The sequence below is a fragment of the Planococcus citri genome, chromosome 1 (assembly GCF_950023065.1).
Source record: "Planococcus citri chromosome 1, ihPlaCitr1.1, whole genome shotgun sequence".
Lineage (NCBI taxonomy): Eukaryota > Metazoa > Arthropoda > Insecta > Hemiptera > Pseudococcidae > Planococcus > Planococcus citri.
The window spans coordinates 28,860,860-28,877,099 of NC_088677.1; the positions used below are offsets into that span (position 1 = coordinate 28,860,860).

The following is a 16,240-nucleotide window of genomic DNA, read 5'->3' on the forward strand; positions in this document are numbered from 1 at the left end:
CTATGTTGTACCTACTTGAAATACAGATAGTCCACAATCTAGAAATATAGTTAACTTATACTTTCGTCATTCGTGGTTTTACTTTCTCAAAAAAATGGCTAAAAAAAATATGCATGTAAATCAAAAAATGCAACCTCACAAATGAAAGTATTCAAACTAATCAAAACTGAAAACTCAACCATGTAAATAAATTAGCCTGCAGAGGTGACATGGGGGATTTATACATTACAGGAGTAGAAAATGAAAATTTGTCAAAATGAAAAATTCCACCAAGGGAACTTGTAGAGCATTTTTTTTAGCTGAAAATTGCAATTTTTGGGATTGGCCTGCCTTCATTTTTGAAGGATCTATGCAACTTTGAAGTTTTCAAACAGATCAATTTGTGTAAAATTTGATGAAACTTTTTACTTTGAAATTTTTCAGAAATTTACTTCTAAGTTTTTAGCCAAATTTTTCGAATTCTTCAATTTAGATTGTAAATATTTCATATTATTTCGAATATTTATTTTTTGTTGAAAAATTGAAAATGAAAAAAAAAGCAAATGAGCCCAAGCAAAGCGAGGGCAAAAGCTCTCAAAAATTAGAATTCCAGGAGACACAAAAACGATTGAATTCGATTGATTTTTTTTTTTTGAAAAATCCAAAATTAAAAAAAAAAGAAGTGAGGGCAAAAGCTCTTGAAAATCAATATTTCGAGAGGTGAAAAGTTTAAGTCATCATTATGTTTTAAAATTTAAAATGTTGAAATTTGGAATAATGATTTTTTTTTAAATTCAAAATTGAAAAAGTAAAGCGAACGGGCTTGAACGAAACGAGGGCACAAGCTCTCGGAAATCAGTATTCCGAGAAGCATAAAAACGATGGTATTCGAATGATGATTTTTTTTTTAGAAAAATTAAAAATTAAAAGCGAAAAGCAAACGGGCTCGAGCAAAGACAGCGCAAAAGCTCCCAAAAATTAGTATTTGGAGAGGTATAAAAACAACATTTTTTTGTGTGATGAGTGTTTATAAAAAGCTTAGTATTTTGCTTCAAAGTTTTGAAAAAAATCAGACAAAATAATATTACGAATTCGAACATTAGATACTTTTTGCAACTTTTTAAAAATCTGACATAATGTGAAGAATTCATTATTACTTTTTTTTCAAGTTTTCAGAAGTCAGCATAATAACGCGGATCAACGTTACACAATTTTCGAAAATTTATTTTTTTTAAATCGTGAGAAAGACAGTAGGTATTTGTTGAAATCGTCAAATGGATAAATCTCATTTTTTTTTTTAAGCAAAATTGTAAAAAAAATTTAATTTTTATCGAAATTGGTGAAAAATTGAATTTTTGTCTCAGTTGTCAAGATGCTCCAAATTTTTTCAAAATCGGGAAAAATCTCATTTTTTGTCAGGTCATCCTGTTTTTTTACAAAGGAATTTTTTGTGAAAAACCGACAAATTTTCGTAAATATCTGCAATCGCTAGGGAAGAATTTTTGTCAAAAAGTAAGACTTATAATCTTAGCGGAAGGCCGGCATTTTTGGAAATTATTGGCGCAACAAAAAAATTGCAACCACACAAAATGAAATTGTTTAACCGAAACAATGATCATCAAGTTCAAAATATATTTTTGTTGTCATCTTATTTTAGCAAAATTGAACACTCGAACCACGTAAATACTTGAGATGAATATTACTGTAGGTACCTAATAAGAGCATGAAAATACTGACACTCATAGAAAATTATATAGAGTTAGACTCCTTTGAAAATTTGAGGAGATGGCACTTTATAGAAAGAAGTCAAAGTTGAATAGAAATACAAATATTTTACAGTATATGAGTATGCAGTTGTATTTTGGGTCATCTTAACAATCAACAGTTCAATGTTCAACAATGAGTATATTGAAGGATTGGAGTAAGTAAGTAATAATAATTCATAAAACTGAATTAATAATATGCACAAAAAAAAGTTCGTGTTGTCTTTAGTATTGGTCTCTGAAATTCAGATTACTTTATTAACATTTTTATTCAGGGTACACTTTAATGAAACGACTATAGGTACTAATACAAGTGCATAAAAAATGTATCCAATTATCAAAAAATATAAGTATGTATAGGTATTACGTAAAATACTGGTATAAATTTTTTCAATCACAGGTATCATATTTCATTGTAGTTTACCAAACATTCCCTCCTTATTCCTAACAATTCATCTTCATCCGAACATTACAAGATGCCAAATGCGCCAAGAACATAAACCTGTATCTTCAGCAAACGAATAATCTTTGTTAATTTTCAAATTCATCATAACGTAAAAATAAAGAAACCTAAATATATTCTTATTCAAAATTTTCGTTTTTTCTAAATCAACCATAAATTCTGACAAGTATTTTCTGCTATGAGGTAAAAACGTTTGTCCATCATGAGCACTTAACGACTCACTCCAGAAATTCGATTTTGGTTTCATGCCACGAGGCCACTCTTCTTTTTTCACATTGGCATGCAGAATGATGTTCATTACTAAATAAAATGAAATCATTCTATGCAAAAGAAATCGTAAATTTCTTCCTACAGCTTGGCCGCCGTGACAGCAAGAGAAAGCGCTCCTAATTTCTTCGTCGCTGTACTTGAATAATTCTTGTTTATCACCGAATTCTAATAAAGTAGTAAATCGATCGCACAGATCGCAATCCGTGAGCCCCGAACGTTCAACATTGTCTTCGTACTGAAGATCCTTGGCTGGAGTGTTCAATTCAGTTTGAGCAAATTCCATTAATGCTTGTTCAAATTTAATAAAAAACGCTTTGCACTTCTCTTCGTCAAATCTTCCAGCTCCTTTAATCCGGTCGAATATTTTCCCCCTCTTCATTGTTTTATAGATTTTCTTATCTTCGGGTACTCGATTGCAAGTTGGGTCGGTGCATATATCACTTTCTTGGATGTAATTTCGATTTTTAACTTGTATTTCGACTCTCTTGCTGGTTATGTGGATTCTGTTACAGGTTCCTGTAGGAAAACTGATTCCTGGATCTTTGTACGGTGTCACGTAATCCACTAAAAGATGCCATGGTAATTTATGAGAAAGGTGTGAAGACATTTTGGAATCGACAGTCGACTTGTGTAACGAAATTTACTGTTAAAAACAGAAAACATAAGTGAAATCAACGAAATATCGAACACTACTGCCTAATCTATGTATTGTCAATTTATTGACATAAACTTACTCAAGTTGGCGGATATGGTGCAATATTGCGTTGTACAGGGTGGACAGAAATATCGGGTACCCCTAAGAAAGTTTTTCATTAAAAATATAGGTTGGCAACGTGAAATAGATGCATATGATTGGTGAAATGTTATCTCTCCAGTCTAACAACTAATCATATGCTACCATTATTATCATTCACTGTGACCAACCAAAGTATTTAGCAGAAAACTTTTTTAGGGGTACCCGATATTTCTGTCCACCCTGTACGTAGGTACTTGAAGTGCACAGAATTAAAAAGAAGTCTTGAAAAGTTTGATACACTGCAACAAGTTTTAAATTTTCAAAGTTTCATGAATTTTAATTTTTATCAATTTTTTGATAAAAAATGAAAATAAAAACAAATCTGCGTAAGTGTTGCCAACATTATTTGGCATGGTTTTAAAATAATGCGGCATCAACACTGCTTCTTATCATTTTGTTGTTTTCTTTTGATAACAAAATATCAACAAATTTCAATTTTTTCTAAAAAATTTAAATTTTCGTTGTAAATGTTTCATAGAAGAAAAATATAAGAAGAATTTACTCGTTACAGTGACCCAGTAATGTTCTTCCTTTCAACATCTGTCATCGTAGATAGTTTATTCAACCGTATTTGTAAGTTACTCTACGTTGAAACTTTCAAAGACTAATCTAAATGACAGTTGCAGCGAGCAGAAGACCATGGAGAAAAAACCTATACGAGAATAAAGACTATCCAGATAACTACACCGACGAGTCATTCCTCGACGAACTGAAGAAAAACCTTCACATACGAACGGTAACATTTAAAGAAGCCTGCTTCGGTGCCGGACTTCTCACTCAGCAGATATGTGTAGTTGTCATCTTCGCTTGCACATTCGTATACCTTTACAACGAATGGATAGATCCGGTGAATTTAATCATCTACACAGATGCTACAGTACTATTAGCATATTGCCTGTTATTCCATGGCCAATATGATTTCATGAATTTATGTAGAACGTCTTGCATTTACACCATATGCAGCTATATGCTATCACCATTGCTGAAAACATTGACCGAAACAATCGATACAGATACAATTTACTCTACTACCGTAATAATGATGCTAATCCATTTAATATTTTTCGATTACGGTGTACCGGCTTTAATCGTATCCAGTTCTTTATCATTAAATGCGGCGATATTCGGAGCTGTTTGTTTAGCATCGAGACTTCCACTGTGTGTTTCTGTTACTGCATTTGTTCACGTTACCGTTCAGTGTTTCGCATTGGCTCCATTATTTTTAACCAAAGTTGGATTTTCTTTTTATAACCTTGTATTAGAAATTAGCGTTACTGCCTCTATTTTATACTCCATTTCCGGCGTGATGACTATATTCTATTTCCTAGTAGTATTTTTCATAAATGTTATTTGCCCTTATTTATTTATCAAATGGTATTCGTACAAAGAGAACATATACGGTCCTTGGGACGAAGCTATTATTAACGTTTCGGGCAGTCCGAGTTTCAAACAGAAACTACAATGTTTTAATTCTTAATTTATATTCTGGTCTGTGATATTTACATGTTGTTTAGAATTAAGTATTACATGCTTTTTCAAGTACTCGTGTTCTTGCGTTATTGTTCATTTTAAGTGGTATGTTGGAGTAATGCTGACATATGGTAATCGTACCTAGTATTAATTGATGACAATTTTTTTTTTTTTACTGAAAAATTATGAGGTATCGAAGTTTGTCATGATTTATGATTTTAATGAAATGATTAGATTTAGAACTGTATCAGTTTTAAGATATACAGTTCGAAGAAATTAATTATCTTGTTCAAAAATATAACACTTTCATAAATAATTAGAATATCGATTAATTTACCGAGAATAGCGTTACAGCTATGAAGTGCTCATAAAATCTACCCTGACCTTGAATTACGTTACATTCTGCTTACATAATCATATAGCACCTTATATGTATGTAGGTACTAGGTACGTATGTATTCTGAAGATTACATATCTAAATTTTATACACTCGAAATAATAGGAAACTTCATCAAAGAAGAAAATCATACGTTGATGTAATTACTTCAAACATAAAACTATTGCGAAGAATAATACAATTACATGGAATGCATTATGACGTTTTTTTCTCTCTTTACAAGAATATGCTTAAATTGGTAATTATTGTGTGGGTAAAAGAAGACAGTACTACGTAATCAATTTTAGGAAAAAAAATACGAAGTCACGCGTTGTTGGTCAGATTTTTGAATATATACCATAAAGATCATCAAGTAGGTACTTGCGTACTATTAATTAGATACTCCAGGAATTTATGCGTGAACTCGATGAAATGGAATGAAGTTGAATACTTTGTAGCAAACTGGTTACTTGAAGATTTTATTGAAGAAATTAATACATTATTAGACATGGAACCCTGTGCAGTAAAAAGTTCAGTAATCAAGATACAGTTGTATTTTTGAAAATCATTTTAAAAGAAGAATGACACCTCATTAGGGTGGGCGTCTTCGACTTTTATTTTTGCAAAATTGGAGGGGCGATTTGATATGAAGTTGTAGAGGGACCTGGAAAGACTATAGAAGAAAATTTTAGATGTCTGACTTGAACCATCATTTTTTCTAACAAGATCTCAAATTAGAGAAATTTTAAGGGTCATATTAAAATCGTTTGTAGGTAATAGTTGATCGTAGTACCTATTTGAAGTAAAAAACAATTTTCGAATTTTTTACACTTTTCCAGGAGTTTTGCATGATTCGAAAAAATAATAAAATTTTGGCTTTATGTACCTATTCAAAATTTGTGTAAAATAAAGTGACAAAAAAGTGCAAAATTCTCAATATGATCTATCATCACAAAAAAAAATTAACTTTTTAAAAAATTTATTTCAATGTAAATTTTAAAATTTGAAACCTTCTAGGTTAAGAATGATGGTTCAAGTCAGTGATCCAAAATTTTTCCAGCAATCTGTTGAGATCTCTTCACAACTTTTTATCAAATTCTCCTTCCATCCGCCTTTTGATCAAAAATCAAAATTGCCAAGTAAAGGCTCGTTTTTTGCTAAAAATTGTAGTTTTTTCGCAAAAAAAAAATTGAAATAATCATCATTTTGATAAAAATTGCGAAAATGTGAATGATCTTGCGGAAATTCTGGCCAAAAAAAGTGTAGCTTTTTAATATTGACAAAGGTCATGCTCTGTATTAAAAACTATAACTAAAAATCCTGCTTTTTAGCAAAATTGCTAAAAATTCTCAGCCTTTGTTTTTTTTTTTAACCAAAATGTTGCAAATCAGTTTCGTTTTCTCAACAAATGTAAATGTTCAACTTTTTAACAAAAATTCTCGCTTTCCAGCAAAATTGGCAAAAAGATCACTTCTTTTCTAAAAATTACCCAAAATTTTCGCTTTTTTGCAAGAAATTGCCTTTTGCTAAAATTTTCAGTAAATATTTCTTTTTGACAAAAATTTTAGATTTTTCAAATATTTACAAAAATTTGTCGTTTTTTACAAAAAAGTCTCATTTTTTCCAAAAATATTGCAAAAAAGCATCATTTTTTGCCAATAGGTACTCAAGTACGAGCAACTTGCCAAAAATCGTCAAAAATTCTTTTATAGCAAAATCGCAAAAAAATTGTCGTTTTTTGCAACAAAAAAAATCCAAAATGTCTCACTACTTTTGTACAAAAATTGTCCAAAAGTTGCGTTTTATTAGATACATTTTCAAAAAGCCCTTCTTTTTCATCAAAATGTTGCAAAATAGTTCAACTTTTTAAAATTGAAAACCATGAATATTTCATTTTATAATATTTTCTTTTCATTTTATATAATATTTTCTGTTTTTTTTTTTTTTTTTTTTTTTTTTTAAATTGAGTAATAATAAGAGCTTTGCTTTTTTCTAATAAAATTAAAAGGTATAAGTAATCAGTGTCAAGTGAAATTTAATTTTCAGAAATAATCCTTGTTTCATGCTCATCAGGTTAACAAAAAAAAAGTAGGTACCTACCTTCTTTTTTCGAACAGCTACACTTTTTATACTCACCATCTCCTTTCTCTCGTTTTCCCCATTCACCATTCCAGAAAAATCATTAATTTTACGAACATTATCTGGAAAAAATGTCAATAAAGAAACACGTTAAAACACCTATCTCAATTTCGTAAATACCTACCTAATGGTATGTATTTGGTAATAGGTACCCTTAAAGCTTGATTTTAAAATTCGAACACTCTTTATCCTTCTAGTTCTGATAAACTAATTTGTAAAGTGTCAATTGAATATTTATTTTTAAAAAATTTCAGATAATTTATGCAGATATTTAATTTGAATGTGCAAATGCTGACGTAGGTAATCATATAAAAATGGGAATACTCGTAACGTAAGCTTAATGAATCACCCATATGTTTTATGAATATTTTCTTCGAAGAAGGTTTACGTAAATACTTGTTCCTTTAGGGTACCTAGATCTATGTATCAGTGAATGAATATTATAGGTAGCCTGCCTGGGAAATCTCTCAACTTCATTAAATTTTTGTTTACGATAAAATTCAGTTTTAACGGTAGTACGCTTTCAAAACATAATTAATTAAGTTAGCCACTTCGAGAAAGATATTATACACTTGCATACTTTATAAGAAACGTAAAAACCTATCCAGTACATAAAGAATCTCGCGTCAGCTGTAAAAAAAAAATAATAAAAAAATTTAACTGACAACAAGAATATATTTCCTACATCGTGTGGATGGATAGGTGTATTAGGATTAGGGATTAAGAATAAAAATAATTATATTAAGGCTAGCTTTAATTTCAACTTTGCCTAATTAGCTCGATATATAAAACTGAATATATTATTATTAATATTTGAAAAATGATATTTTTTTGTACGTATACTGGCATTGCTAGCGCAATCTATCAAGTTCCATACCTACGTATAGTGTGCCATTACCCAAAGGTGTTACGGAACCTGAACTAAAACGTATTTTCAAATAGCCATTCATTGTTTGCATATGCTTCAACAGGTATAAACAGCAACGTGGTGCGTTTTTTAAAAATCTTATCTTAATTATTTACCGGTTTCGAGTGTTTAATTTCGATCGAATGAGATGCAAATGAAACAATACGATAATATGTTTAAAACGTGCATTTTTTAGTTTGAAAAATTTTATTTCGCGCGAGTGCATTCGATTTACAACGTTTCCAAGCTGACGTATTTTAAAAAGTGAGTAAAAAAAGCTGAAGTAAGCTATTTGTTAAACTTTAGTGTCAGTTTTCAATAATTTTATAATAATTTAGGTAAAGTGATAATTTCTTACTGTTGAATCAGAATGAGGCCAGTAGAATTTAGAATTTTATCGGTTTAAAATAAGAGACTGGTTATTTCAAAATGATTCATTGTTTAGATAGGAACATTTTATTTGAAAAATGTACTTACCACATAAAATCATCATTGGTTGAATGACACGGTTGAATAGATATGTAAAAATTGTCGGTATTTTGCGCCTATTTTTTTTTTTTTTTTTTTTTTTTTTTGTTGCATAAGGTTTTATATTAAGATAATTATTTCAATATCAATACATCGTAACAATTTCAAGTAACGAAACAAAAATACATAATTCAGCTTTGAAAGAAAAAGATGCACAGATGCAGTAACTAAAAAGGCACATTTCTACGTATTAGTTACCTCATTCTCTTCATCGAAATCTGTTTATAATATCTACACGACGAGGGAAATCTCCGTCGATAATTTATTATTCAAATTTTTCTCGTTCAACCTTTCTTTATGCGAATAAATAAACAAAAATTATAGTTCTCCGCCCCATTTATCGGGATGAATTACGAGTTATTTCGCACATACCTAGCATTATTCACACCTCGATCTACCGATCACGTCAAGTACAGGCAGATCCATAAGAGCAGTATTACGAACTTGTTTTTTTTTTCGTGGTACAAAAATTTCATTAGCTTTATCGATTCTATCACTTCATTGCAAAATTTTTATTAAATTCGAGCTAACACATTGTTAACCATGGAGGCGTGGTAACTTCATGTTCAATCTTGATAACACTGCTTCGACATTTAGCTCAAAGCTTTTATATTGAAAAAAAAAAATGGTATAAATATTTACGATGAACTCCATAGTCCAGACTGTAGAACAGGTGCTCGACTTTTTTAATAATGATAAATTTTGAAATGGGGTTGGATTTTGGTACCTGCCTGTTTCAATTACGAGTATATGCGAATACATGTGTTATTTAAATGCGAAGTTATTTCTTATTCGAATAGAGGGGGGGGGTAGAACTGTAAAGCTGTAAAGATTTCTTTTAAATACCTACATATTCAAGTAGGTAGGTAGAGGTACTTACATTCTAAAATTGCATTGTGCTATACTCACTACTCAGCCTACTTTAGAAAAGTTTGCTTTTCCAACTTGTTCGAATTTCATTAGAAATGGCATATTTCCTTCGAAGTACTGTGAATCACACAGGTATAAGTATGTAAATATCGAAGCAATGGAGCATGCATTATTAATAAGTTCATCTCAAGTACCTACAGGAAACTTGAATATACGTTCAGTGAAGAATGAATTTTTAATTCTGCCTATTTTTTCTTCTAAATTTGATGATGACTGCAGAAAAAAAATCATTGGAGAAGGTACAAAACTCTAACTTCATACCATTTTGAAAGACACTGTTTTCATTTTAATCATTGTTTTTTGGGAAACTTTTTCCGGACCCAATTTTTCTAGGACTTTTTGTTCACCTAGGAATTGATTTCTTTATAGAAAATTTGTTTTTAGTTTGAAAAAACGTGAACTGGAACTGTGATACTGAAATGAGATTTTTTGGGCAAATACCAGTTAAACATATAGGTTAGTAGGTATCTAACTAAAATTATAGAGCATAAAATTTCACGAAGTTTTTCTCTAGGAAGCTTTTTTTTTTGAAATATTAGGGCTTAAAATTCAATAGTTCAACTTCTGTACCATCTTTCTGTTGCAAATATTTCGAAAAACAATCTTTCAGCTTCAGGATTTTCAGACAAGAACTAAATAAACCCCATTAAGAGGAAATTTCGCAGCCTGTGATTTTTATTTCTGTTAATTTTTTCTGTTAAAAGCTTTGTTTGTACAAGAAGTCGTTTTTTTATAATGTTTTTTTTTCAGAAAATCTGTTTTTGGAATGAAAGAAGTGTTAGAATGAAGGGTCTCGCGAGAAAAATGATTGAAACTGAAATTATTGGGCATTCAATTTTTTATCATAATTCTTCTAAAAAATAAGCTCATTTCTCGAGATATTCCAGCTTAAAATTCAAAGAGATTCAACTACCTACCTATTCAACTTTTGTGTACGGATTTTTTCTGTCAGAAAATATCTAAAAAAAAAAAAAAAAAAAAAAACTAAATGAACGAACGTTGCCTTGATGAAAATTTCTCAGCCTGCAATTTTGTTTTCTATCGAATTTTTTCGTTAGACCCTTTTTTTGCCCATGTAATTTATTTTTGATGTGAAAAAAAGTGAATACTGATACAAAATGAGGTTTCTTGGCCAAACTAAGAGTTCCACAGAATTTTTCACAGCAAAACTATTTTTTCGGAGTAGGCTGAGTAGGTATTCTAGCTTAATGTTCAATAGGTTAGTTCAATTTTTGATATCTTCCTCTAGAAAAAATATCTAGAAAAAAAATTTCAGCACCAAGAAATTGATTTTTGCAGATTTTTGGGGATGGAAATTTTCAAGTTTACTTTTTTTAAAAATATTCATCACTCGCCAACAAAAAATGAAAATTCGAATACTTGAGTCGTATAAAAACATCTTTGATAAAAACGTTGATCTCTTCATAATTAAATTGATTTTCGCCCAATTTTCCGAAATAAGGTAAGTATATTTAGGTCAGCTTAGATCAAAATACATTTTTTGTTTTATTTTTCTTTTTTGTCAAAATTGACTGCCGAAGAAAGGGGCTCATGAATTTTAGAAAATTGTTCCTAAATTAATTTGATGCAAAAGCATGAGGATCTTGAGTAAACGTATATGAGTCTGTAACAAGGTAGCTTCAACTTCAATGGGCCATTTTAAAGAACATTTTGCTCAAATATATATATTTAAAAATCCGCCTGAGGCTCCAAACTTACGTCCAATCGGTTCCTGGAAGGTCGAAAATGCGATTCTAAATTCAAACATCAGTTTGCTAACTGGATTGGATCAGATTTTGATACTGTATTAAATTATTCATAATAATCCAAACTGAAATTTTCAAAATTTACTTACCACATTTAAAAAAATGAAATCTAGCCCCTGAAATTTGACAACATGATGGTGCTTGTAACCCAAAATTTTTGAGGTACTATTCGCAAAAAAAACTTCTTGTAAACTGTTTTCAGATGCTCAAAGATTTTCTCCAATCCATTTTTTCAAGATTTTACTTCCATAAAAATTTATAATTGAAAAGGCAGTTGTAAAAAATCGCTCTTGATGATCTCGTCAAGTTGAATTACCTACTCGGTCAAGTAATAGGTAGGTACCTATACGTATGTGTATCCCTTTAATTTCTTCAGATAAGTTTTTTTTCAATTAATGAAAATTCAGTACTTTTCCAAAGATTTTTGAGGTTTATTCTGGATCATGAAAAATTCAGGTACATATTTCTGGGGGGGGGATGCTGAAATTTTCAGTTGGTCTCAGGGTTGGGATAAGAAAATGTTGAATCTGCCCCTGCCCTGTAATTTCGTTTCCATCAATTTTTCTTGTTGAAGTACACCTCGTTCACTCTGAGAATTCATTTTTTTGCAGAATTTTTTTTTTTAAAGAGATCTCTTGATAGAATGCAGTTTTTTGTGTAAACGAAGCGTCCCACAAAAAAATTTACAGAACTGAAATTGTAGGATAAAAACATTTCTATCATTAGTGTTCTGTAGAGTTTTACTCCAAGAAGCTTTGTTTTTGAGATATTGCAGCTTCGAGTTGAATGAAACAATTTCAGTCACAAATATTTCACAAAATATTTCATTTGTTAGTAAAGAACCAAAATATGAACTCTGATTGGTAAGAACTTTTACATCCTGCAATTTTGATTTCATTCAATTAATTAATTGTCAGACCTCTCATTCGCTTTAGAAATCAATTTTTAAATCAGTGTTCACTTTTTATGAATTTTCTTGAACGAACAAAGGATCTTATTCTATAAAAAAATGAATAAAAACGAGATTGTAGCCTAAAATTTGCAATCAGTACAGTTCAAAACCGAACCTTTTTTCCAAGAAACCCAATTTTAGAGATATTTGTCTCCCTACCATTTCATTTTTATTCATGTTTTTTGTATGATGCTTCATGGACTCAATAAAACAATTTTCACTCCTCAAATAAAAAAATAGCAAAGAAAATATTCAGCTAAAAAAATGGGTAGTTTTGTAAAAAAAAATGATTAAAAAAAATAACGTGTAGGTAGGTACGTGATGGAATTTTTTCATTTTTTTTTATCTTGCCTTTGGTAATTACGTGAAAAATCCATCTAAATCACCTTCCTATTAAATTTCAAACATCATTTCTCATATCAATGACCCATAAAATCACCATATTTTTCGGTTAATTGAAAGAAATATACTTACCCATTATTGATTTGGTTACTTTTGAGGTTTCAATACAAGTAGATAGGTACCTGTTTGAATTTTTAATAAAACCTTTAATGGATTTATCGTAGCAACGTTTCATAAGCTTACATCCTGCTGAACATTTTCAATCAGAATTTATAAATATCGCAAATATCAAAGCTTAAATACGTATTCACGAAATATTTCATCCTTTTGACGCTTACACAGCCTCTAACTTATTCTCAGCAGCAAAAATTCAAATTTTCAGTAAGATTACGCACACATTCGAAGATAAAAGGAACCCAGCATAAAATAGTGATATTTTTCCTCGCAATCATTTCCAGTCTTTCGAGTATAGGTATAAGGGCGCAAAGAACATAATTCGTTGAAAGAGCCTAGCAAATTTCAAATAGGTACGTAAGAAAATCTTAGCAAATAAATTATTTCGTACCGTACAAGAGGCAGAAGGCCGCATGATATCTCAACATCTATAATTCAAACCTACTCTAACCTAATGTCGTATAAAGTGACGAATTTCGTACAAGTCATTGTGAAATTTATCACTCGAAAGTGCGAGCTTTAGAATGTATCTATCAGCGAATAAATGTAAAGCGAGGGGGAAAAAACACAAAAAGGAACGAATGTGAAAAAAGTTTTATAAATCTGTCGTTTGTGAAAAGTTCGAAATTACGATTTCTTCGCACGTATAACTTTGATTTTCTATTTATTTATTCTACGAGCGAAATGAATCCTTCGAAATTACAAGATTAGACTGCAAATATTTTGATACATTATTTGCTATTCCGGCGGTGTTTTTTGTCTTGTTTTGTTTCCTGCCTCTCTCGTTCGTGTATATGTTTCAGAACCGGAAATCTAACACTGAGCTGTCTATACCTAATATTTTATAATAAAAATTAATACACGTTTCAAAAATTGCAAAAAATATTCCTACTAAAACGTTGAGTAAGAGTAACACGAGAAAAAGGGTGCTTAATTTAAGCAAATGAGACAAGTATCCGTGAAGAAACTGTACTTACCTACCTAGTTATCTATAAGTAGCTGTACTGAGTACCGTGTTTTATCTGTACCTATATGATAAAATATTTAAATTTTCTAAACCATTTCATCACAGTCAAATAACTTCCATTTTTAGCTTTTCATTAAACTAGACTTCTTCTGACATGGTTAACGTAATTGGCTATACTGTTCAAACATTATGTGGGTTACAAATAACATTGAAAAATTGCCACTGGTTACGATGAGGTTCCCTAAACGATGCCTAATTTCTGGTCGAAAGTCATTAAACAGAAGTGTCTTATTAAATCATACACAATGTAAATCAATCACCAACCTATTGAACTCCTCCTCTAAATATTTTTCATTCCATTTCACACACAAGGTACGGATATTTCAATGAATTTCCATCGCATTATTATTATTTTTATCTTATAAAATCAAGCGGAGATAGAGGCAGAAAGTAGATAGTTCGCTATATTTATTCATCGATGAGTTGAATCAGAGTAGGTAGATGGCATGTAATTGCCATATTGAAGTAACCACTTACGGAATATAGAAGATATTACGTACATTAGATGAGGCCTACTGCTTCATTATAATATTTAATATGCGAAAAATATACCATTTCTACATGAATAGAAAAAATTCTACGTAAAGAAATATTCATTTTGTTCGTAATTAGCTCACATATACACGTACACTAGAGAACTCATTTTGAAATTCAGCGTCAGCCACTTCTACGACACTTTATGGGATAATTAAAATAAAAAATATATTACGTACAATTAGGCGAGCTACCAGCTTGATTAGATTTAGGTAGGTACCTAGTTGAAAGTTGATTTGTTAGACAGTTTGACATTTACTTCGACCTTTAAGTTAGGTATTCATTCGATTTAGAAAACTATATACTCATACACAAATTTTATCACACGATTATCTGTCCAGTATAGAGTTGATTTACGTCATGTTTAGTATACCTATGTAGATAATATAATTTTGTACAGAGACCATGACCATGGCCTCTCAAAGGTTTGAAACTGCGTAGAATGAATTTCCATTACAGTCTACAAACTTTAAGGGCAGCCTATTTGAAAATTTACAAATTATTTATCGCGTACCAGAAAGCTGTACATCTAATAAAATATTCATAAAATCATATCTTTATAGCGAGAGAGAAACAAAAACGATAAGTTAACACCTTCGACGAAACTTGCGGAGAATCCAATAGCTATAGACTAACGTAAGCAGTAGCCAAAATAAAATCTAATCGGAAGTAATTATAAATTTTAAACACGTAATACTTTGTATCGAACAAGTTTTCAGACTTGGGTCATTCTCTCAGTCAGTCCTATCAATAACGTTATTTTTTTTATCATCATTGAATTACGAATGGCTGAGTAGCTATTGGTATTGATCAATTTTAGATTAGATATAAAAACCTATTGCAGTGTATTGGAAAGTCGTATGGTAAACAAATCCAACGACGAGGTAACAATTGATAAAATTCACAATAATAACTTATGTAGTGCTTACTTGTAAAACTCCATAGTATAACCTTGTACATGTAAATTTCAACTTCATGAATATTATAATTGTTTTTTCTGACTTAGTTAATTTCAATTTGTCAATAGCAATTTACGCGTAGGTGTTAAGTTGGTGTATGTGTATCTATTACTGTGATGTGTTTATTATTCCTGTAGGTAGGTACGAGTATGTTTTTTAGGTTATTTTTTGATTCAGGTAGGTAATGATAAAGCGTTCCTTAAAATAATTTTTTAATTCCGTTCATTCGTATAGTGGATTAATTTGATTTTCGATGTGATAGGGATGTCGTGATCTCGAAATTCAATAATTGCATTTGTAAAATTTTATTACTCGGTATAGCTTTGTATCCGATTTATGACTATTAATTCGCGAATCAAATCGTTGAAATGGAAAAAAATTGGTAATTAAAATATCAAATAATCGTCTAGTACTTCTTTGGGTATCAAAATAAATAAATTTTACGAAATAAAATTTCCCAATCTATGACGTTGATATGTTTATGGAATTCATTCGAAGAGATTGCAGCTGCCATCCGAAGGTGATTTTAGTTTAAAAAGATGAATAACCCCACTGAGGATATCTACATGCCATACTTACGTAATATTTTAAAATTAACCAGTCATATTCTAAATACATAGGTATTTTCTGTCACTAGAAAAGAAAACTGAAGTCAAGTTATCATTAGGAAAACAAATTAAAACCTACGTGTAGGCCTACCGTACTTTAATACCTAGTTATTTACCTACCAATTTAATTAAAAACTGGATTAGTCCGGTACTACTTTATTTAATATCTAGTCTTAAGTATTCTCAGTGGTAAATTTCCAGCGAATCCTACAAATATATTCTACCTATAATGCTACAGGTATAATTCACTTTCATTT

At 30.4% G+C, this 16,240-nt stretch overlaps 3 protein-coding genes across 5 annotated transcripts in view; 2 read left to right on the forward strand and 1 right to left on the reverse strand.

Moving 5' to 3' along the window:
- Positions 1–1,864: 1,864 nt before the first annotated feature.
- On the reverse strand, positions 1,865–3,591 carry LOC135831219 (uncharacterized). Of its 2 annotated transcripts, XM_065343541.1 has the most exons (3): positions 3,453–3,590; positions 3,210–3,240; positions 1,865–3,118 (listed from the first exon to the last, which is right to left on the reverse strand). In XM_065343541.1, the coding sequence occupies exon 3, from the start codon at positions 3,080–3,082 to the stop codon at positions 2,201–2,203; it is 882 nt and encodes a 293-aa protein (XP_065199613.1). In that variant the 5' UTR covers positions 3,083–3,118; positions 3,210–3,240; positions 3,453–3,590; the 3' UTR covers positions 1,865–2,200. The 2 variants fall into 2 exon arrangements, with proteins under 2 accessions (XP_065199613.1, XP_065199614.1); XM_065343542.1 differs by having other exon boundaries at positions 3,210–3,591.
- A 78-nt stretch (positions 3,592–3,669) lies between these two features.
- On the forward strand, positions 3,670–4,813 carry PIG-C (phosphatidylinositol glycan anchor biosynthesis class C). The gene has a single exon (XM_065343543.1). It carries the CDS (start codon positions 3,885–3,887, stop codon positions 4,746–4,748), a length of 864 nt encoding a protein of 287 aa, XP_065199615.1. The 5' UTR covers positions 3,670–3,884; the 3' UTR covers positions 4,749–4,813.
- Positions 4,814–8,168: 3,355 nt separating this feature from the next.
- The window catches only part of LOC135831217 (bcl-2-related ovarian killer protein homolog B-like), a 35,954-nt gene continuing 27,882 nt past the window's right edge, over positions 8,169–16,240 (forward strand). Inside the window, exon 1 of one of the 2 annotated variants that reach the window (XM_065343539.1) lies at positions 8,169–8,427. The gene's annotated coding sequence lies outside the window, so the exon portion shown is untranslated. Of the gene's footprint in view, positions 8,428–15,347; positions 15,513–16,240 lie in introns of those variants that run through there. The other variant, XM_065343540.1, reaches the window with a different exon arrangement.